This window comes from Martes martes, assembly GCF_963455335.1.
Source record: "Martes martes genome assembly, chromosome: 18".
NCBI lineage: Eukaryota > Metazoa > Chordata > Mammalia > Carnivora > Mustelidae > Martes > Martes martes.
This window is the reverse complement of record NC_137906.1, coordinates 22562623-22585485: the sequence shown is the minus strand read 5'-3', so window position 1 is coordinate 22585485 and position 22863 is coordinate 22562623. Positions and strand designations below refer to the sequence as shown.

Below are 22863 nucleotides of genomic sequence, written 5' to 3'. Positions count from 1 at the left end.
CACAATGAACCGTATCATCGGATAGATGGATACATGGAGTTACATGATGAGGATGGTCATACATGGAAGGAAGATGGATGGACATCTGATGTAAGGAAGGATGATACCTGGTAAGTGGAGGATGGATGGATGATAGATGATGGACGGATGGAGGATGGATGGATGGAGGATGGATGGATGGAGGATGGATGGATGGATGGAGGGAGGGTTGGATGGACGGATGGATGGAGGATGGATGGATAGATGGATTGGCAGATGATGGATGAAGGATGAATGATGGAGGATGGAGGATGGATAATGGGTTGGTGATGGATGGACGTATGGAAGTCTGCAGAACATTCTCTACTTGGGGGAAAGCTCTAGAAATCCATCTGGAAAGGGATGAGGCTTCTTAAAGTCCTGGTTCTGACCCCATCTCTGCATTCACTAGCTCTGTTATCTTAGGCAGGTTACTTCATCTCTGTGACCCTAAGTTCCCTCATCTTTATAATAGGGATGTTTCTCTAGGCACCTAAGCCCCAGGACTCCACATAAAGGTACCTCTAGACATGGGGTCAAGGATCCCCATGGGGTCAGGGCAGCTTAGGGCCTGGGCTTGAGGCCCTGTCTCCCAAGTTTCCCACCTGCCTGTCCCATCCCTACCTTGCACACCTTCTGGAATCCAAGGCAGCATGCCAGCCTGGCTCCGCCCTGACCCCAACCCCCCAGACCCAGCTTCTACTCCGGGCACCTCAGTGTCTGGCCCTGACCCCAGCACACTCAGGCTGTCTCACCTTCAGGGTCCTTGAGGACCTGATAGGGTGGGGCCGTGGGGGGCAGCCACAGCCCAGAGAGCAACTGGCCTCCACACATAGCAAGAAAACAGGTTCAACAAGCATTTATTTGCCCCTGCTGTGTGCCTGCTCTGTGTCCCCACTGTGGTGCCAGCGCCAGGAAGCCCCACCCACTCCCTGCCTCGGGCAGGGCTGTGCGCCGCCCGGCACCCCCTGAACTTCCCGGCCTGCTTTCCGTGGCCAACGACTGTGTCTTCCGTGGCATCCTGGCTGCACTGGACAGGGCGCCGTGTGTGACGGTGGCAAAAGTCAGGAGTCGCTGTCCCAAAGTCGCCATGTGCAGCCCCGTGCATGCCTCAGGCCACCCTGTTTCCGTGTCCAGGGCCCTGAGCCCCAGGCGGTGGTGGGAAGGGCAGGCCTGTGTCTCCTACACAGGCTGGCTGAGTTCACAGCACACAGGCCAACTCTCCAGGGGCACCAGACCAGTGGTCTTGTGGCGGGGGGGGCCGCTTCCGATGACAGCCTGAAGTCTGGGGGCCACGCTGGGTCTTGGTCACACCCAGTGCCCCAGGACCCAGCACTGGCGGTTCAGCTCGGGGACCTCCTGTGTGGAGCTCCGGGGCCAGGAATCTCCCATGTGTGGATGGTGTCCTGTCAAGAGACGAGTTGGTCAGTACTCACAGCTGCCTTCCTCCCTCCACGCATCCACTGCCCACCCATTTGTCAACCCACAGCCAGCTACCTACCGCTCACGTCCCAGCTCAGCATCCCAGCCGAATTACCCACCCACCCCGACATCCATCCGCCAACACCCACTGCCATCCACTTCCCACCCACCCATGTGCCCACGACCCCACTCTGACACGCTTCCCGCCCATAGTCCCAAACCCACTCATGCACTGTCAACACACCTTTCACCCTCCTCCCACCCCGTTCACACCCCCAGCGGCCCGACTTCCCGTAGCCACATCTGCCTGCCTCCGGAAACATCCGCCTAGCCTCCCACTCGCACACCCTCCACCTCACCCACCCACTCGCCCACTGCCTGGCCTGCTGCCACCCCCACGGACTCACCCAACCCTCCAGCCTCCTGTCCCTCTCCCTCCCCTGCCCACCCATCCACCCAGCCAGCCCATCACCGCCTCTCCACTTACCCACCCACCAGGCTTCCCTGAACTACAGTGTCTCCACGTGCTCAAGGAGCTGGGGGAGAGTTAGAAGGAGAACAGGCGTACACAGGCACTGAGAGTGAGTGCGTGGCTGTGCCCAAAGGGAGTCCGGGCAGCGCCCTGGCCCAGGGCAAAGGGGAGAGACTCCACCACTGCCTGCTGCTGCCCGCTGCTCTCGGGGGCCGGGGCAAGCAGAAGGGCTGGGAGCTGGTCCTCGTCCAACATGCTCACTCCTGTCTCCCTGGGTTCTCGGAAGCCTGCTCCCTGCCTTCACTCAAATGCCTCCTTAACATCTCCGACACACAGGAGCGGTGTCCACCCCCATGCCGCGACCTGCTAACATGTCCTTGTACCTGCTGTAAATCAAACCCTCAGGACCTGGCTCCCATCTCCCCTCCTACAGAAAGCACCCCACATCTCTTTGAGGCCCTTAGCAGTTTCCCTCATCTTGGAGCACCTGCCCCAGTGGGACTCTCCAGCTTGGCCATCAGACCACAAGCCAAGATGAAGGATGGCTTGACCCAAGACAGAAGTTCGACGACAGATCAGGGGAGGTGGAAGCAGAAAGAGAAACAGAGGCAAGAGAGATGGGCGCGGTGGGTGGGCTGGGGGGCCAGAGAGAAAACCAACAGCCACCGAGCATTCAAGGTCTCTACCCTACTTGATTCTAGCCTCACAAGCCTGTGAAGGAGCTAGCACCCATTTTACAGATGAGGGAATGGACGCTCAGCAAGGATAAGCAGCTGATTGACTCTTCCTGATTCCACACTTCCTCATTAAAGACATGTGTTCCATGTTGGTTTTTCTACTCTGAGCTCTAATGGAGGCTCAGACATTCTTGTCGTCCTTTGGGGTCAGACAGGTTCTTCGCAGCCAGCCCCACTGAGGTGGGAGTTCCTGGTGAAGCCAAGCCCTTGCTTGCATACCTCTAAAGACAGATGGCTCATTACCCTTCCTCCACCCCCAAAGCAGCTCTTCCTCATGGCAAAGCCTGGAAAGCCACGGGCAGAGGGGAGGATGGCTGTGCTGATTTGGAGGGTGGTCGTGGGGTTTTGTGCTTTGATGTTTTTTCTGCCTTGGATATTCTTTCATGTTAGTGCTTTACTAATTTTAGTGTATTTTTTAAAGGGTGGGAAATAATTGGCAAACATTCTGGAACCATTTGGCCTCGGGAAAAATGTTTGTTTTGGCCCCAGCCACTGAAACAGTTGCATTCTTTGGAAGTGAATGCTGCCAAGATCTAGGTGTTTGGATTTTTTTTTTTTTAATCTAGAAGCAAATATTTGATTGCAGAAAGGTTTCATTGTTTTTCTAAATGAATATTTAAAAGTGATCGTAGCTGCTCCCACCATTGCCAACAGGGCCAACCCCGGAGAGTCTGCTGGAACAGAGAGAAAGTGATCATGCATTTTGATGGAAGAGGAAAGGCCATGATCCCTATCCTTCCTTGATTCAAGATCAGGCTGCTTGTCGCTTGGATCCAAAGGTGGGTTTGTCACCAAGGACTGGAAGCCTCCTTTCTTCTTCGGCCTCCCAGGAGGGGCTTGGGGCCCAGAGCCATTTACAGTGGAGAGTAGGGAGCTCGGTCCCCCTGCCTGAGGAGCGCCCCCCAGGCCACCACCACCCGGCGCACTTTCCATCTTCCAGTATCTTTACTTTGGGGCTAGTCACTAGCTGGCAGGGGGCGGGGGGGGAGAGGGAGGGGGAAGCTCCTGATGCCATAGATTGGAGAATACCACCTCAGAAGGTCTACGGGGCCCAATCAAATGACATAAATGGGCGAAGCAGCCAGAAACAACCATTCTTCAGCTCTGGCCAATTGTTGCCATGGAGAATGTGGGCTCAGATCTTCCAGAAAGTTCAGGGAAACTGAAAATCAGAATTTCAAAATAAAATCTCCTAGGCTTTCAATACTGACATTTACATTTTAACACGTTTACAGCCGTCTGTGGGCTAAGCAGCACCTCTCAGGCTAGCCAGTTCTGACCTCTCCTTCCCAGCCTGCATCCTTGTTCCATGACTGTGCTGTGGCTTCACACATTCTGGTCCCTCGGCCTGATGCCCTTCCCTGTTTCCTGGTAACTGAGTCTCCCACTTGTCTTTCAAATGCACCCCCTCTGGGAAGCATCCCACGACCTCACAGGCACAGGCCTTGCTCCCCCCATGACCCCACGACAGGCTGCGGATCTCTCTCTCCCCCCCTGGGCTTGTCACTTTGTGTTGTGAGGGTCTCCCCAGCTAACCTCGGGACCCAGTGCAGGTGGGGACTGAGTCTACTTTCATCCCAGAGCCTTGGCCCCCAGCACCTGGCCAGGCACACAGCAAGTCCTAAGCTGACTCTTCCTAACAAGTGAAGAAACCAGGCGGGAGGAGGATGGAGTAATTCCTAAGCTTGGAGAGTGAGCTCTGCCTGCCCCTCCTGGTCTGAGATTCTGTACATTATGCGAGGCTCCTCAGTCAGTCTCTCCTGTGGATACAGGCTTAGGGGGGAGAACTCTAATTGCAGTCTTGCGGTCAAAGGTTCCAATCCAGGCTCCACTGATTACAAGCTGTGTCTGTCAGTCTTCTTTTCTCTCTTTTTTTTTTTTTTTTAAGCTGTGTGACTGTTGACAAATACCTTCTCCCCTCTGAACCTGCAATGAATGTGAGTTACAAAGGTTCAGCAGGCCCAGCAGGCCCCCAGCTAGAAGTCCTTCCTATCTGATCTCAGACTGACACAGTAATAACAAAATGCCTATACGGAGGGGGTAGGAGTCACCCACCTCTCTTCACAGATGGGGAGCCACAGCCCAAGGGTGGGAAGAGATCTGTCCAAGGTGCCACTAGGAAGGTGTGTTTTAAATTCCCTTGGAAGCAACCAGGCTTAGCAGAGTACTCGGCCCAAATGAACATGAACACATTTAATGTCCTGTCTCTTCCGTCCTCATTTCTCCATCGTTCCGTGGGAAATTGCTGTCATGAACTCCCCCAGGGCACCAAGATCCCAGGAGATCAGCTTTCAGCTCTGCTGAATGGCGTGCAGTCACATCCTCTGTTCCGGAATGGATTCACTGAGTTGGAAGGGCCCTTCAAAGCCAAGTCTGCCGGTGCTACCGCAAATGTGTCGAAGGGGGAACGGGGGCACTTACAGGGGGTGGAACTTGTCCAAGGTGCTCTGAAGCTGGTAAAGGAACTGATGACGGTGGGCAAGTGGCTGGTGCTGGTGTTTCTGACCCCACAGCAGCCCAGCCCGACCTGGCACAGGAGAGACAGGTGACGGCCAACCCCCCTGCCCTGCCCCACATGCGCTATCCAAGGTGCTGACGCCCTCTCTTGAGGACTCGCGGGTCCAACCAGACCCTACTGTCTCGCCGCCCCAATTCTTTCCTCTAGAAAGAGAGGGGGTGAGGGGAGTGAGGGAGAAATGAATGAAGGTTGGTCCTGAGGTGTCTGGCTTTGGAGACCCTTCAGCTAGTGACACCACTGTCCCTTTTCAACTCCTAAAATGTCACCACCTTGGCAAGGGCCCTAGGGCTGCTTCTCCAAGTCAGCCCCACTCTGCAGATCTGTATCCTGAGGGCACTTCAGAGACTCTGGCATATTTGGGAATAGCCATTTACTCGATTCCTCCCGGTTCCCTACGAGGCTGTACGTAACGTGGGACACAGATTAGCTGAGCTGCTCCTCGTTGCTGTGTCCCTAGAGCCTCACTTAATTCCACACACACTGATCATCTGTTAAATGAATGAACAAGAAAGGATTTGGGAAGAGGAGCAGGTGTGTGTGAGAGCTGTGTGGAAGGGAGGTTGGGTTTTGTGGTCTGCCTTGGGGACTGTTTGTCTTAGGAGATCAAACGGGGGCCGCCCCAGCCTTGTCCTGGCTGGAGTCCATCTTCTGGAAACCCCACGGCCTGCTCATCTGTTTTCCACGCTCAGAATCAGGCTGAGTCCACTTAACCTGCCACCTGTCCCAGGACCACGGACTCCTTCACTCTCTTATGAAACGCTTTTTGAGTACCTACTGTGTGCCCGCCTCCACTGTGGGTGCTGGGTCTGCAGACAGGAGTGAGACACCTGCCAGTGCCTGTGAGCAGGACAGACGTATAAGGCGGAAATGATGAGAGCACACAACCCTTACAGTGTGCCAGGAGCCGTTCACCATGCCTCATGGGCACTGGCTGATTTAATCCTCAGAAATCTGAGTGAGGTGCCATTACTATGCCCATTTGGTAGATGAGGAAAGCAAGGCCCAGACAGGTTAAGTCATTTGTCCACAGTCTCACTGCCGGATTTGAACCCAGGCAGCCTCCAAAGGCCCAGGCTTGTAACCACCATAAAATCTCACCTTGTAGACAATGCAGAGATGAACATGACCAGCATGGCAGAGGGGGAAGGCGGGGCTGGCTGCCATCCCCTGGACGTTTGAACTAGACTTAGAAAGCACTGTGAAGCTCACAATTCCACAAGTAGGGTTCGTTTCTTGCCCAGTGGAGGAAGGGGACAGGTCTTTTCAGGCAGAAGGAACAGAGTGTGAAATAGGTTCTTGGCAGGTAAATGAGGTTTTCAGGAGGTGTGAAAAACCTAGCACTGTTGGTGGCCAGGGGAGGCGAGAAGGTCTGTGCGGCTGGAAAGCAGGGCACACGCGGCGGGCGGAGCGAGGGTTGGGGGACTACGGGTGCCTGCGGGGAAAAGGCCCAGCAGCCCCCTCCAGGTGACGGGGTCCATCCCGCACCTGGGATTTGCACCTGAGCATCAGACTTACCCGATGCGGATTCCTCTGCCCTGCCCCAAACCAAGGAGTTGGAATTTCCAGGGAAATCTGTATTTTAACAACTGCCCGCCAAGTGTTTCTGGGCAAAAGAAACGGTCACAGAGAAGAACAAAAGCACAGTAAGTTGTCCGGATTTGTGACCCAGGACAAATGACCTGGTTTCTCCTACCCTAAGTATCTTTTCCCGTAAAACGGAAATAGTCGTCAGAGTAACTACCGTGAGGGGATGGAGTAAGCTAAGTCATTCACTGGACACATGCTGATGACCCACTGTGGGCCAGGCCCTGGGGTGGCCACACAGCTGAGGTGACAAGGCCCCTGTCCCCACATTTCCAATCTAGTAGGGGGACAGTTAGCAGAGAAGGGTCCCGAGAGGTGTGGGTGGCTGGGAAATGAAGCGGGGACGGAAGGGGGTGGCGTGAGGGCCTCTGTGGGCATGTGTGGGAGGGGTCAGCACAGAGCCTGGCACCCGCCAGGGGGGCCACCACAGGCGCTTGCGGACCTAGGAGGAGGGGATGGGGGAGATGGCACCAAAACCATCTTAGGAGAATGGGTTGAAGAGGAGTTGGCCCTAGAAGCACCCGTTTCCACCCAGAAGGCACCAAAGGGCCCAAGCACGGGACAAAATGCAGAGCCGCTCCTGGCCGCAGCTTCGGAGGGGCGGGTCCTGGCTCAGGGCCGGGGGCTGCTCGGAAGCTGGTCTGCAGAGATGCAGCAGCAGCGTCCCTCGGGCCCCGTTAGGAATGCAGATGCCCAGGCCCTGCCCCAGCCCTCTTGAGCCAGGAACTCAGAGACGGGGCCCGGCAATCCGTGTTTTAGGGAGCCCCCCAGGTGATTCTGATGTGAACACTGGCCTGGCTCTCTCAGCCCCCCGGGCCCCAGGTCTCAGAGGCCTCCAAGCCGCAGACCCGTCTGGGTGCCCAGCAAGTAGGCATCGACATTTATTTCAGAAACATTGTCTGCTTCCATTTTAATAAAGGAAGCGGACTCGGGCAGTACTCTACTGGATGTGATTTTGATCTAATAAAAATGCCAAGCTGCTCTGGACCCAGGAAAGTCTTTCTTGAAATTCCCTCTGCTATTTTGAGGGCAGCGGCGGTGGAAACCCATCTAGACGGAGCTCCCAGAAGCCACCTCTCTACCCGGCAAGTGACAGCCCTCTTGCCAAGGCCCCGCCCGGCCTTACAGACACACCTGGCAGAATCAAAAGCTTGTCTCAGGCATTGAACTTGACAGCTGCAATCAGCTGCAAGCCCCAGTTACCCCCAGAAGGAAGATGCAGACACCTGGACCAGATGGCAGCATCGCCTCCATCAAATGTCACATCTGATGTGACACTCCCCAGCTAGCTGGTGGCATTGCAGAGCCCCCGAGGCAAGTTTGAAAAGCACACTCTTTCCTCGGGAAAAAGAAATTGTGGCAGAGTCCGTATCAGAGGAGCCCAAGGAAAAATAGCAACTTGTACCCAAAACCCGTGTACCGGTGGACGGAGAAGTGGCTGCTCTGGTGGGAAATAGCGGGAGACACCTAAGAGCAACTGAGCACAAGCCACAGGCAACACACCGTTCCAGGTTCTCGGAACACAGACTCCAGTGAAACAAGACAGGGGGACTGTTCTCCCGGAACCTAATTGGGAGCGGCCACCAAACAAAACCCAAGTACATAAATACAAAAAATAATTTCAGGAGGGACAGGTGCCACGAAGGAAAGAAAACAAGGTCATAATGAGGACAGCGGGGGAAGAAAGTTGCAGTCAGGGGGAAGCTTCTCCAAGGAAGCAGCCTTCTGGCTGAGACTTCAAGGCGAGACAACGCCAGCCATGCAAGGGTTTAGAGGGAGAGCATTCTGGGCAGAGAGAATGGCAAGTACAAAGGTCCTGTGAGGGGATGTTCTGCATTTTCTTACAAAGGCAAGGGGGCTGGGGCAGGATGAGGGAAGGGAGAGGGAGAGGAGCTGAGGGCGGGGTTTGGGGGGCCAGAACAGAAATGGCCTTGGACTCAAAGGAAGGAGAAAAATGGACAACTGAGCAGGGCTATAACCCTCAGGGTACCAGAGATCCCAGCAAGTCAGGCTGCCTTTCAGCTCCTTATTCCTTCCATCCCCACAGCAGAGTCATCCTCCCTCCTTCCCAGGGCTGGGAACGGCTGAGCAGAGACCTGCACACAGTAAGCCTTTAATAACGTGGGCTCGCTGACATTCCTCCTCCCCCGTCCCTCCTGCCCGCAAGTCAGCCCACCACAAAATCCGAGCAGCTGTTCGGTGCAGAAATATTGCAAAACTCGACCAGGCATTTCCAAAATATTTTCTTGGCCAAAACCTCACTAGCGGCTAAGAGGCTGCATTCTGGGGACGGTGCCGTTTCCCTAGATGGCCTCATCAGGCTGTTTTTCTAGCCCACGAGGTCTGCGAGGACCAAGTCCCCATGGGGCTGGTCCCTGAGTCCCTGGGCCCCGCCCAGGGTCTGGTAGACGGCTGCACCCAGCATGGGGGACCCCCACAGGCACGCGGCAGCTCACCCTCGGGGCCCAGGGTTCAGGCTCTGGGGCCAGACCGGCTGGGTCCAAATACCAGCCCTGCCATGTGTTGGGCCTCACTCTCCCCACCTGTAAAATGGGCCGTGTTTAGGATTAAATAAGCAGCTAAATGTAAAGTCCTCAGAACGCACACAGAAGGAGGTAGGACCAGCAGACCTGGTGGGACTGCGCTCTCGTTCGCTAGTTTTGTCATCTAGTCCAGGAACCATAATCGCTGTAGGATTCTACCAAGTGGGGTCACCCCTGGCCAAGTATCCCTCCCTCTCCAGCCCCTCGCCCTCACCGCCAGCCAGAGCAGGTGCCCAGCCTCTGCCGTCACAGCACTTGTATGGACCCCACTCTAGCTCTGGCTGCACAGGACAGCCATGGTTGGGAGGCCCCTGGTCCAGGAACACACCCTGCGCACCCCTGTGATCCAGAACCCAGCCCGGGCCCGGTCCAGAGGAGCAGCTTTTGTAAAGATGTGTTGCGTCAATGGCTTTCTCTGAAGCCACAGGAGTAGCCACGTCAGGGGTAACTCGAGGGACTGAGGCCAGCTCCTCTGGCTGCGGACGGGGAGCTTTCCTTTCCTGGTAAGAACCGAGCCCCCAACGCCTCCACGGGCCCCGGGGGAAAGCCAGCATCCCGGCAGCTCAGCTACCGGATGAAAGGAACACCTGGCAGAGGCGCTGTGGGATCGGAGGCTCCTTTCTTCCTGGGAAGCGGGGATCTGGCAAACCTCTGGGGGCCCCCCCGCCGGCCCTCGGCAGCCCCTTCCTTGCAGCCTTCGGTGGCTTCTCTGTGAGCCCCCCCAGGCACAGCGTTAGGATCCAGCATCTTTGCCGGCTCTCCCCACCCCAAGCACGCTCCCTGGAGGTCCTAGCTGCAGCTGTCTCCCTTTCCAGCTCTGCAGGACCGTCCAACTGCACCCAGACAAACAGCACGGGCGCACCAACCTCTGTCCTCTTTGGACACCCGGATGCCCCGGAGGACCCCCCTCTGGCGAGGTGAGTGGCTGACCTCCACCCACCCCAGGGGAATGCAGACCCTGGGCCCTGGCCCAGCACCCCCAGGGCCCGAGCAGAGTGGCCATTGTGTCTGGAGGGGTAACTCAGATACACACGCTCTGCACCAGTGGCCCCAGTCCCCCAGCGGGGTTCAGGGCGGTTACCTCCATACTGTGTCCTTTACAGACCCTGCCTCTCCCTACTTGGGCTGCCTCCCCTGCTCCTACTGTGTCTTCTGGGATCACCCAAATGGGTGCTGTCTGCTGCCAAGTCCTTATCTCTGGGTCTGCCTCTGGGAGAACCCGAACGAAGACATCCTGACAATTCTTCCAGCAAGGAGTTCCTGAACCCACCCAGTTTCATCGTCATTGCCGAAGGTCAGGCCACGGTCACCTCTCCTGGGAATGACTACAACAGCATCTAAGCTGCCCGCCGGGTCTCCGCTCTTGCTCCCCTTCAACCCTTTCCCCCACAGTGCGGATGGATGCATGCAGGGATGGCTACAGCTGGATGGAAGGATATGGAATGGAGACAGACAGACAGAGAGATGATCTAGCTCTAAGCACAGATTAAAGGTATAGACAGATGCAGAAACAGATGAAGGATCTGGATAAGTCTCCTTCCCGCTCAAAACGCCCTGGGCTCCCCACTGCATGGCCAGCTCCTTCCCGCGCCCCTGCCCCCATGCCCCTCTAGCCCCATCACCAGCCTCCCCATTGCGGTCCCTGCTCCAGCCACGCTGGCCTCCGGTCCTGCTACCCCTGCTTCGGGGACTTAGCACTTGCAAGCCTCTGCCTGGAAGGGCGCGTCCGGGGCTGGCTCTTTCTCATCCTCCAGGCTCCGGTCACGGAGGCGCCCGACAGCCGCCTGCCTGGCCTTCACCCGCGCCCTCTGAGCACCTGCCTCTAGCCGAGGTGGCCTGGTTCATGTCTGAGTTGCTTCTTACTTTCTCCCGTGCCACCCTGCAGAGGGGGGTGAGCCCCACAAGGCAGACGACTGTGTGTGCTCTCGCTCCCTCACAGCTGGGCCTTGGAGGGAACGAAAGATGCATTTCCTACAGGCTGTTGACCTGTGCACGAGGGCACTGATGCTCCTTCCGGGAGGGAAAGCTGCCTGGCAGATGAAGTGGGTTAGGGCAGGGGTGAGGGCCATGGTGGGCGGGCTGGGCGTGGAGGGCTCCTGCAGGTGCCCCAACCCTGGGTGTCCTCATTAATTCCGGTGCTTGCTCTTAGAGCCTGACGGGGTCCCTTCACCTCTTTCTTCATCCTTGGGCTTCGGGGGTTGGGCTTCCCTGCCCCCAAGACCAGCCCCCGGGCCTCCTTCCACCCAGGGTTGCCTGCCCATTCTGCAGGAAGCTCGGGGACGCTCGGGCCCAAGCAGGAGCCTGCAACACTGGACCGGTGTTCTCAGCCTTCATTCCTCTTACGGGCTTCCGGAGCCCCTCAGAGGGATTTCTGCTCCCTGGCCCCCTCTGCTTCTGGGAGTGCAGGTGGGAGAAGCCCCCAGGCACGAAGATGCAGATACTGGCTGCTGGAAGGCACTGGAGGGTCCTGAAAGGTCTGGGAGACACAGGCAGGGCATGGACGGCATCTGCTGGAACTGCTCTACTGTGAGCCTCCGTGCTGTGTGACCTTGGGCAAGCTACTCCACCTCTCTGAGTCTGAATTTCCTCATCTGCACAACGTGGCTTGTAATCCCAGCTGTCGGGGCTGGGGGCCAGCGAGCCCAGGAGGTCAGGCACGAAAAGCCCTTGGAAGGGGGTATGGTGAGCAGGGAGCTCATGGCAGGCCTTCCACAGGCTGAGCTGAGCTGAGCTGAGCTGAATTTCTACCATTTTAACGTTAATCTCACGTCGCCTCTTCTTTTACCAGCCAGAGCAAGGCCCTTTCTCTCCTTTCACCAACCTTTGCTTTCTGGTTCAGGCATTTGTTTTCCTAATGGGTGCCCTAGATTCTGTCTGTGGTGGCCCCCACAGTGAGGCTACGAAGCCAATGCATTCTGAGCTGCCAGGAGCCTCTGCAGCCCACACGAAACCCAACCACTGTCCCCTCCCTGCCTTGGCTAGTCAGACCCTGGGGCCCTTCTCCCTTCTGGCCAACAGCCCACCCAGCCTGGACCTGAGCTGGGGCTCGCCAGCCTGCCCCGAAGCACCCAACATCCTCCCTCGATTTCTTAGCATCCCATCTCCCTCGTGAGAGGGCCACAGTCGCTGGGTGCGGGGGACCGGCTATGCCAAGACGCCAGCCTCAGTTTCCCCACCTGCAGTGTGTGTCTGCGGGAGCAAGCAGGGCTGCAGGGAGAGGTCGGCCTGGCTCATCCCCAGGGTCCCCTCCCCTCGGATGGCGCTGGCGGGGTGCTGTAGACGAGGCCACTTACGGGCAGTGTATCTCTCGTGACGACAGTCTAAGCGTAGGTCCTCCTCCTCGTGCCCATCCCCCTTCTCGATCCTGGAAAGAAAAGGACCCAAAAGCCTGTGTCAGAAAGAGCAAGCTGAGCTGGCAGAGGCCCAGGACCTGAAAAGTACAGTCTCTTCCCTCTGGGAACCCTGCGCAAAGCAACCTGGGACACAGCCGCTGCCAAGACCCTTACCACGGCCCTGTTAGATGGGCGCCGTGATCTCCGTTTTGTCAATGGAGAAACTGAGGCACTGAAAGCTAATGTGACCAGTCCAATTCCAGACGGGGCTGGAACTGGTGGGGTGGGGGATGCTGAGCCAGCAAGGGTCTGAGTGCAGGCAGCTGCAGACCTAAGCCCTCACCCTCATCCCGCCGCTGACAGGGCACGGGGAAGGGGTGGGGCCGTGTTCCCCCACTGGGTTCGCCCCCGAGTAACCCGAATTCATCACGGAGCCCCACGTGGTCCAGTCCAGTGCGTCCCCATAAGAGCAACACACTCTGGTCCCCCGAAGTGGAGACGCTGCCAATCACTTTCGTATCTGCTGAAGAACCCCGGAAGTGTTCCCAATTCCATATCTGCGGCCACGCTCGTTCTTAGATCTTTCCTCAACTCCTCTTGGCCTTTTACTTGCTTTGCGTTCCTCCTCCCGCCTCTTCTTTGCACGGATATCCTCTGTTCTCTCCTGCAAGGAAGTCTCAGTCCCCACCCAAGCAAATGCCCCAACCCCGTTTTCTGGTTCTTGCCATCACGTCTTATTTCGAATTGCCCAGCTGTGTCCAGAGCGTGGGGCTAGAGAAGGAGGCATGGGGACGGTGACAGATGACAAGCAGGCCATGGCAGATGCCTGGTAGAAGGGACAAAAATACTCCTGCACTGATCCTTCTGGTCCCCTCAGACCACTGGTTCACTCATTCACCAGGAATGTCCAGAGGCCCTGCTCTGGGCCGTTTACTCCAGACGCCGTGTGCCCCGCCGAAATGTATACCGCACGGTCTGCCCCCAGAGCCTCCGGTCCAGTAGAAGACAGCGTGCACACGAGGCAGACTGTGATAAGCGTTGTATAACGCTGCCCGAGACTCCCCGTGCCATCTGGACCCAGGAACTAGGCCTGTGCTCCCCAGGGAGCAAACTCTAACACAAGTGGGTCTTTGACAAGTATTTTCTATGGCCCGGCTGGTTCCTGATGGCAGCACAAAGCCCTAAGGGCGGAAGCTATAGGAAGGCATGTATACACTGTAGACAGTTGAGGCTGTGGGAAGGTTCCATACAAGGAAAGATGTCCTTTTCTTCTTCTTTCTTTTTCCTTTTTTTTTTTTTTTTTTTTTTTTTGCATCTTTTAGTAGAAACATCTTTGTTATTTTCCAGAGAGCACTGGTTTATTTAAAAAAAAAAAAAAGAAAGAAAGAAAAAAGAAGAAAAAAAAACAACCTCCCACTCATAGAGCAGAAGTCCCCCCTTATAATGACACCTCCCTGTGGTGGCTTCACCACCACTAGGAGCTTTGTGTTTATCATTTCAGAATTAAAACTTTTTTTTAAAACATATACGGCCTCAAATTAAACATGCTTTCATAACCTGGGTTTTTTTTTTTTAATTTCTTTTCAGCGTAACATAACCTGGTTTTATCCTTACCCACAAATTTCCAGCATCGTTCCATGTCAGTACACATAAATCTCACTTACCTTTTCCCTCATATTGTATGGGGGAGAATAGTTAATATTCAACCCCCTACTAACAGACACACTTAGGGTTTTCTTTTTTTTTAAGAGTTTGACATTCTTTAAAGTAGTCCTGCATGTGTATCTGGAAAGATGCTGAGCTCCCCATTCCCAGAGGTAATCAAGACAAGAATACCACCAATCGTGACACTGTAAACACTGCATGGAGGCTGGAGAGGTAACTGAGCCCATCCCTATCCCAGAGTGCCATCTGCCTGGCCATGTCCAGTGCCTCTGGGTCAACAGATGTCTGCCCTGCCACATACATGCCTCACACATCCTCCTGCGTCTCTCAGCCTTAATCTTGAACCATTACTCCACCGACCCCAGGTTCCCAGTTCTCAGGGTTTCTTATCTTCTGAAATCATGCTGTCCAAGCCTCATGCTGGGCACCTCCCTTGGGCTCTGCAGGGAGCCTCGGCCCCAGGGACAGGGGCCAGTGAGCACAGGAGATGGGATTTTAAGAGAGAGGCAGCCCCACCTGGTCTGGTCCCTCCCACTCCCTGGGCTCCCAGACCTGGCACCAGGAAGCCCAAAATTCAATAGTTAACAGATCAAAGAACACCTGCCAATTAGCCGGCAAATACTGGAGGCCTCGTGCTGGGTTTGAGTACCAGAGTCATCAATGGAAGTAATCTGCAGGCGCTTGGGAGCCCTCTGGTGAGGGGTAAGGCATGTCAGCGGTTATGACAAGAGCTGAGGACCTTCCCATAGCCCCCCAGCACTCCCCGGCAAGAAACACATCAGGACACAGGGATCTTCTGGTCACGACTGAGCCCGTGGGCCCTGTAGGGAGGAGGGATCATGGCCAACGGCAGCTCTGCTATTCCCAAGCAGCATGGCCTTGTGCAGCTCACCTGACTGCTCTGAACCTATGGTCTAGAAGGTTCTACATGGCAATGGGCACACGGTGCTAAGCATGACAATAAGGACAAACACCAGCACCCCGCTGGTGGTTGTGCACCCCGGAGCCCGGTACCTGGCACAGAGCCAGGGCTCCAAACAGTTTAACCACCACGATTTCTAAACCCACTTAATCGGCGGGCTTCCCTGGTACATTTTAAAGTCCAAGAGAAGGGGATGGAGTTTATCTCGTTCTCCACTTGGAGGCCCCAGGGTCTAGCGTGGTGCTTGGCACCAGGCATCCCCAGGAGTGTTCGCAGGCAAGGAAGAGAGAGGGAAGAGCAGAGGCAGCCCGAGGCTAAGAGCAGCCCCCGTGGGGAACATCTGGGGTGCTGAGTTCTGTGTAGAAAGAGAAGATCAATGGCAAATGGCACTGGGTGACAATTAGATTTGATTTTGAACTGTGATTTCCTGCAGGAAATATTACGAGCTTTCTGAAGACAATTTTTTTTTTAATGGTGGTGCAAGAAATTAACTACAAGTGCCTTGAAGGGCAAATGGAGGTGGGGGGTACAGTGCTGGGATTGAAGCCTTGCTCAGGAGGGGCACCCAGTCTGCAGCGAACATGGCTGTCCTCCGTGAACCTGCTGTGTGCTTCCCTCCGCGGGTGTCGGGCATCACCTCTGTGAAAGCCACTTGAGTCTGGACATGTCCTGACCACCCGCCCGTGTGGCTTCCTCCTCTGATCAGTGGGCATCAGCCTCTCAAGGTGGCTAGAGGAGTAAACAAATGAGTCCGTGGGAAGCCAAGTGCATCTGGAGTGCTCATCACATCCTTATCACTATGGTCGTCATCAACCTCATCTCCGGGGACCTTTATGGTCTGTCCATCTGTGACTCCTCATGGTTCGGGTATTTTAACATGTTCACCAATCCCCACCCCGGAGCCCCCCCACCAAAGCCACGCCCCCTCTCCTTCCACTCCATGAGTTAGACCTGAGCCATGCGCCGCCTCTGGAAAGGGGTGTTTCAGAAGCAGCAGACTGAGGGCAGAGAGTGCCCACAGGGAGTCATATGCAGCTTTCCGTCTCAGAAGAGACAGAGTCTTCACAAACTGGGGACAAGGAGAGTCAGGGCAGAAGCTAGGCTGGTGCCCAGCGAGGGGGCGGAGCCCCGGGTGAAGGCGATAGGAACCGCAGTACCTGCCCAGCCTTTCAAGTAAGAACAAAATACACTCGTAAACTGTCTAAATCTTCATTATTTGGGGTCTGTTTGCACCCACTCAGATCTATGTCCGAGCCAAAGTCACCACCGCCACCACCATTAACCATCATCCCCATTTTACAGTAGGAGAACCGAGACTGATGTGACCCTGGGACTTGTCCACATTCAGTGGGGGGCTGGTAAAAGTTAACGGCCAGCTCTCGGACAGGAGGCAAGAGCCCGGCTTTGCGGTGTCCGTGCACACTCCCAGCGTGGCGGACGGAAAGGCAGCAGCGTGACGTCACTGTGGGGCCACGGGGCAGATAAGCACATGCGGTGTGCGGCTGAATTCCGGCTTATCAGTGCCCACATCTCCAGGGTGTCCCCACTGTGCTGCGCAGACCCCGGGGTAGCCAGGGACTCTCAGTCCCACCCACCCTGGGGCCCCTCAACCTGTGTTGTGAGGTCCCCGAGGGAAGCGGGGACTATCCAACTCCAGCTCTGAGAACTGCAGGCAGATGTGCCAACAGCTGTGCAGGGGGTGACTGCACGGTCACGCAGCCACCGCCCCAGGGACCCACGGCTTCCAGAATCAGGCTGCGGCTGGGTACTGGCTCTCTTCTGAGAGAAGAGATGGATGCCGGGGAGTGACAGAGGCGGAGAGGCTCCGATGGTTTGCGGGGGGAACAGAGCCACCGCCCCGTCTTCTCAGGAGGACCCCCAGTACCTGCCTGCCTAATTCCTGGGCCAAACGTGGCCACAGCAGGTCAGGTCACCACACACAGGGGTTCCGCCGGGTCTTCTCTCTGCTTAGACAGCATCCCCAGTGCCTCGCCAGCACAACCCTTCCAGAATGTTCTCTGTCCCCTGCGGTCTTGTCAGTACCATTCTCAAAGCCAGCCCCTCTCTCGCTGTCCCTGGGCTGACTTGTTTCCCAAGCCTCCAGCCACTTCCAGGTAGGAACTGGCAGTCCACAGCCTGTGCATGCGTCTCCATCTGTCTGACAAAGGACTAGGTGTCTCCCCCCTCCCCCCCCCCCGCCCTTAATTTCCAATCTACCTCGGACCATTTTTTTTTTTAATAAAATACAATAAAGATGAGTAACTAGAAAACGAAATGGGGGGAAAAACCACATATGACGGCAAGCTTGGGTGTCCCAGCCATCTCAGCTTTCTGAGAAATCTTTCAAACTCCTACCAACTCCTGTCCTCACGTCGCTATGGATGTGTGCAGATGGGCTCTGGTTGGTGCTGGCTGGGAGGTGGGGGCCCTTCCTTCAGCCGCTGGCCACGCCCACCTTCTGGGCACTTGCTCCGCCCTCCAGCCTGATGTTTCCTGAGCCTGACCTTGCTCGCCAGTCATGACGGGCTAGTCTGGTTCAGCAGGTCTGGGGTGGGGCCTGAGACTCTGCGTTCTCACAGGTTCCCAGGTAAGGCCCACCCCGTTGGCCCCGGATCACAGAAGAGCCAGGCACTGGACCCTCGGCTTTAGGCGCACGTGGGGCTCTGCTAAGCTTTGGCCCAGTCGCCCTCGGTGTCCTAGGCTATGACCCAGTGGATCCAGGCCTCCAGTGGCCTCCCCAGGGTCCCAGCTACACAGGGGCAACACCTAAGGGCTGGCCACAATGACAGTGGGGCTGGAGGGTGCCCAGAGGTCCCCTCGCCAACTCCCTCCTGCTTCCCCGTCCCCTCCAGCTGGGAGTTCAGAAGTGGCCATTCCTTCCAGATGTTCTCCCGCTTCCTTCTGACCGATTTCCACTCAAGGGCCCATCTGTGTTTCCCGCTCTTCCTTCATGCTGTGTCGGCCGGCCAAGGGTCCCGCAGTCTTCACGGGGCCACCTCTCATATCCGGGTGCTGCCACAGTCCTCTCCAGAGTACATGGCGATTTCAAAGGACCCCCACGAAGGGCGAGGAAGGGCACAGCATCGCTGAGAAGTAATATTCAGGCCGTGAAAGCGAAAACAGGCAGGCGAGAGGGTGCTGTGACCGAACACGTCTCAGAGGCTAACTATCTAGGGGACAGTCACAGAGGACAAAGGACAAAGGGCACGTTTTGTCCTTTGATTTTGAAAGGACAAAATTCCACTTGCCGTGGAATTCAGGCTGGAATTAAGAGAAATGCTGGCAAATCAATGACTGTAAGTAGGAAATTAAGATTCCATAACATCATATCAAATGTGTCATTCCAAGATAGGGGGAGATAAATGGATTTTTTGAAAATATTTTTTTTTTTTGCTCTTCCCATCTTCTGAGTAATAACATCATGATACGAAACATGTGGGGAAAATAACAGAGAAGATAAACATCCACGCTGTCAATGCCCTCGCTGACTGTTCCGAGCACTTGACTTTTCTCTCCCGTCTCTCCAGGACTGGGTTTTTAACCGAGATCTCCAGATACGAGCACCTCGAGATTATTTTCAGAACTGCACGGGTGAGAAATTGTGATTTAGAAAAACAAATAATCATTAACACATGTGGGACCCACCTCCCCACCTTTCATGGCCTCTATGGGGCTCCTACGATGCGTGAAAACCTTAAGACTTGGTTTATCTACAAAGCTCCTTCCTTGGCCTGCGAGGAGGTGGGCACACCTGAGGCGTGGTGCTGTTGACCTTGGCTTGGGGAACTGGTCACACAAGCAAGACCATGGACAGCTCCCAGGCAGCAAAAGTCTCTTGGCCTATCTGACTGGCCAGAGACCTGCCCAAGAGGCTTTTTCCGCTCCACTCTTCATCACTGTCTCCATCCATCCCCCCTGGTGGAGAAGGAAATAGGGCGACAGACATGGGTCCCTGTCCCGTGGGACCTTGCCGAGGAACTACAAGGTTAGAGCTGAGCGAGGTGGGGGACGGTTCATGGGTCCGTCTCGCTCAGGGTCGAAGCTGGAGGCACACCTGAAGGATGAACGTCGGCAAGGCAGAGTTGGGGGCTCTCCTGGCAGAGAGGACAGTGGTCCAGTGGCTACCCGCAGGCAGAACCACCTGCTAGGGAACTGTGAGGGCCCAGGGGGTGCTGCACGCAGGAAAGGGGACCAGGGTCTCGGTGAGGCTAGGAGGTGGCAGTGAGCAGAAATCGCTGCAGTGTTTTAGGCAGAAAACTGGGGACAGAGGTGTCCTGAGCTTAGTAGCACAGTGAAGGGGCATCCCGCTGGGGAGGGGACATGGGTGGGAGGGGTAAGGCCAGATGCAGGAAAACCATGTAGGGCTCACAGGGGTGTGGCTCGCATGCGCAGGACCATAGGGGGCGGAGAGTCATGGCAATAGGCCTGGGTTTGGAGGAGACCATCGTGAGTCGGTCCCGGCCATGCCAGGATTTGGTGCTTTTGAGAATCCAGAGTAGAAGCAACAAAGAGACAGATGTCTACGGAGTCAGGCGGTCTGGGGTGGACTAAGAATGCGGGAATCCTGGCACACATGTGGCCACTGAGGCTTGTGTCAAATGAGGACAGAGGAAGGCCCAGAAAGAGCCCTGGGAGCATCGCCATTTAACAGAAGAAGGGGAGGGGAGGAGCGGCCAGCGGGGCTGAGGGAGGGGTGTGTGTGCAGAGGGTCAGGGCCCCTGGGAACTGTTTGGGGCAGCGGGTTGTGCTATGAGAGAGAGGGGACAGAGTGAAGACAGGCCCTTTCAAGAGTGTCCCTACAATGGACAGAAGAGCAGACAGCAGAGAGCCCCCCCACCATACCAGGCAGGGAGATGGGCAAAGGGGGGTGTCAGGCCCTCAGTGGGGTAGGAATCATTCAAGTCTGTGCCTATCTCCCCCCTCTTGAGGTCTGGCTCCTCCATGCCTGCCTCGAGGCCCAGTGAGGGCTGCGTGCGACCCAGGAAGGAGGCCTGGGGAGGGTTGCTACTCCATGGGTCTCAAGCTGGTAATTTTTAAATTCTCTGGGGCTGCCAGCCCCCACCCCAGTGCTGTGGGAGGATGAGAGAGATCAGAGACTCAGGTCCAACTCCCACTCATAAATCAAACCAAACTGCTCAGAGTTTCCTAAATCCACTTGTGTGCTCCCCCTCTGGGCCTTTGCCCGTGCTGCTGCTTGTGCCTAAGAACGCCTTCTCTCACCCGCTGCCCATCTGGCTGGCGAACGCTGCACGTGCCTCTGAAAACTTGGCTCAAGGGTCTCATCTCTGAAAGCTCTTTTATCCTCCAGCTGCCCTGGGCTGGGCCTGGGCCCTCGGCCTGCCGTCACCTCCAGGAGACCCTGCAATGGTACCTTGCTGTGCTCCATAGACCCCAGGGCCCACGGCAGGGCAGGTGATGGGCGAGCCTGGGGGCCTCCCAGGGAGGATGCTGCCGCTCGCTCCAGCCCACCGACACCATGTGAGAGCGGGAGCCCAGTGCAGCCAGACCCTCCGCTTTCTCATGCAAAGCAAAAACCTTGGCGTTTTAATGCAATTCTGGTTCTTAAAACTCAGCCAAAATTTAAACATTTTTAAACCACCATAGGGACCAAGCAAAGCACATCTTCCGGCAGGATTCTCCAAGGGCCGCCAGTTTACGGTGTGTGCTGGGCTCCTTTCTCAGGTAGGGAGTGTCTTCCTTGTGCCATTCAGAGGGAGGTTTCTGGCAGGGGTGTGGGCAGGGAAAGGGGGAGCCCTGGTTTTAAAAAGTGAAACTTCACCGCATCATCTCATGTAATCCTCAAAAGAAAACTGTGAGGAAGGGTGCCAGCCCATTTTCCAGCCAGGAAAATAGAGGCTGCAGGAGGGGAAGTGACCCATAGTTAGTAAATTACGGAGTTAATTTCAACCTGGTCGATTTCTTACGGAGGGCATCCAAGGTTAAATGAGTGCACCGGCAGCCAGGCCCAGGAACAGCCATAGGAAGCCCAGCCCCGCTCTGCATCATGGGTAACGATGTAATTACTATGAAGAGTTAGTAACACAACTTATGGAGCCTCTGAGCTCCTAGGTGCCTGCCTGATCCAGCGGAAACGAGAAAGACTGTTGTTCACTTTCTCTGGCGGTGTGCACACGGGAAGGAGGCAGCGACAAACGAGGCGGTAAATAAATGAACAAGTAAGTTCAGAGAGTGGGACGTTGCAGAGCAAGGTGAAGGCCGGTGATCTGATTCCGCAGGGAGGAGGCCACCCAAGCCGCTATCCCCCCTGGAAGCTCCCAGACTTTCGCCCTCCCACCTCGGCGGCTGTTCCCTGTGGCTGTGAATTCCTGCCGGGGTCCAATCCAACAGGTCTGGCTCTCCTCCACAAGTTGTTAAAGCAGATCCGAACATTAAGCATTCAGGAAAGCCGGGTCTGCAAATATTTATCTTTCATTCATTCGGCAGCTTCCGACCCTCCCCTCCGAGGGCCCATTAAGACATCCTCCTTGGGGATGGCAGGCAGGGGACCTGGGGAGCGCTTAATTCCAGACATTTCTCTAAGCAGCCGCTCAGAGTCGGGGTAGGCTTCCCAGCCCCAGGTCCACATGCATGCACACTGGCCTCCCCGTGCACACACTAATGCATGCGTGCACACACACAGCTGCATTTCAAAACCCCTGAAAACTGTTCAGAATCTGCCCAGTTAGTCCCGAGACCTGCATAGGCTCCCCCAGAGAAAACTCGAAGAGAAGGGGGTGGCTTGCAGCAGCAGACCAGGCCCTCCCTGCCCCATCAGCCCCCACAGGGTGGCATCTTGTCCTCAGTCAGGAGCACAGAGGGAGAGGCCTGGTGAAGTGGGATCCACAAATCCGTGGACAGGAACAGTGGGCACAGCTAGGAGACCCTGCACCCTCTCCCCGGGCACCACACCTACCCTCACACTGTGACCCTCTGCAGACTCCCCTCATTCACCCCTGCAAGCCCAGCTCCCTCCTCAGTGCCGGGCAGAGCCTGCTGACCAGTTCCGAGAAGCCACACGTCACAAGACTGATTGTGGCCTGCTTCAAATCCTAACTCTGGCACTTACCAGCTGTGTGACCTTAGACAAGTCACTTTTCCTCTCTGTGCCTTGATTTCACATCTATAAAATGGGGACACAATAGTACCTACGACCTCCCAGAGGCATGGTAGAATTCACTGAGTCATACCTGGAGTAGAGAGAAGAGTGCTGGGCAAGGGGAGGCACCCTATGTCTGCTGTGGTTATTAATATGGTTATTAGATTCCTAATGCCTAAAATGCCGTCTCCTAAGCCAATCGTCCTAATCATTACTAAGCTTTCTATGTCACATCAGTGGCAGAAGAAACAGACTCACAGATACAAAATGCAGTACTATGCCCAGCACATTTCCTGCATTATCAAAGTGTGACTTCCCAGGACGCTGACGGCTCTGGGCTCTCCTGCTGGCGGTCAGAGGACACTGGCCCAGACAGGCTTATTGCCTTGCCCCAAGTCACACAGAAGTGAAGCCACAGGTCTGGAACACCACACACTCAGACTGAGGCTTTCCCGACATTCCTGCTCCTTCCACCACCCTCCTACCCCCCAAGGAGGGGAAAACCTAGGCAGGTGGGCCCCTCAGATCTCTCCCCTGGTGTCTGTGGCTACAGT

General features: G+C 55.9%; 1 protein-coding gene across 5 annotated transcripts in view; it reads right to left on the bottom strand.

The window, feature by feature from the left end:
* Positions 1 to 861: 861 nt before the first annotated feature.
* The window catches only part of GSG1L (GSG1 like), a gene marked incomplete at both ends in the record, with an annotated part of 199312 nt that continues 177310 nt past the window's right edge, over positions 862 to 22863 (bottom strand). For 2 of the 5 annotated variants that reach the window (XM_080830384.1, XM_080830385.1), the window contains 2 exons: positions 862 to 1424; positions 12588 to 12658. In XM_080830384.1, coding sequence (XP_080686510.1) covers positions 1327 to 1424; positions 12588 to 12658 — 169 coding nt within the window. Of the gene's footprint in view, positions 1425 to 12587; positions 12659 to 22279; positions 22334 to 22863 lie in introns of all 5 variants that reach the window. The other 3 variants (XM_080830387.1, XM_080830386.1, XM_080830383.1) reach the window with 2 other exon arrangements.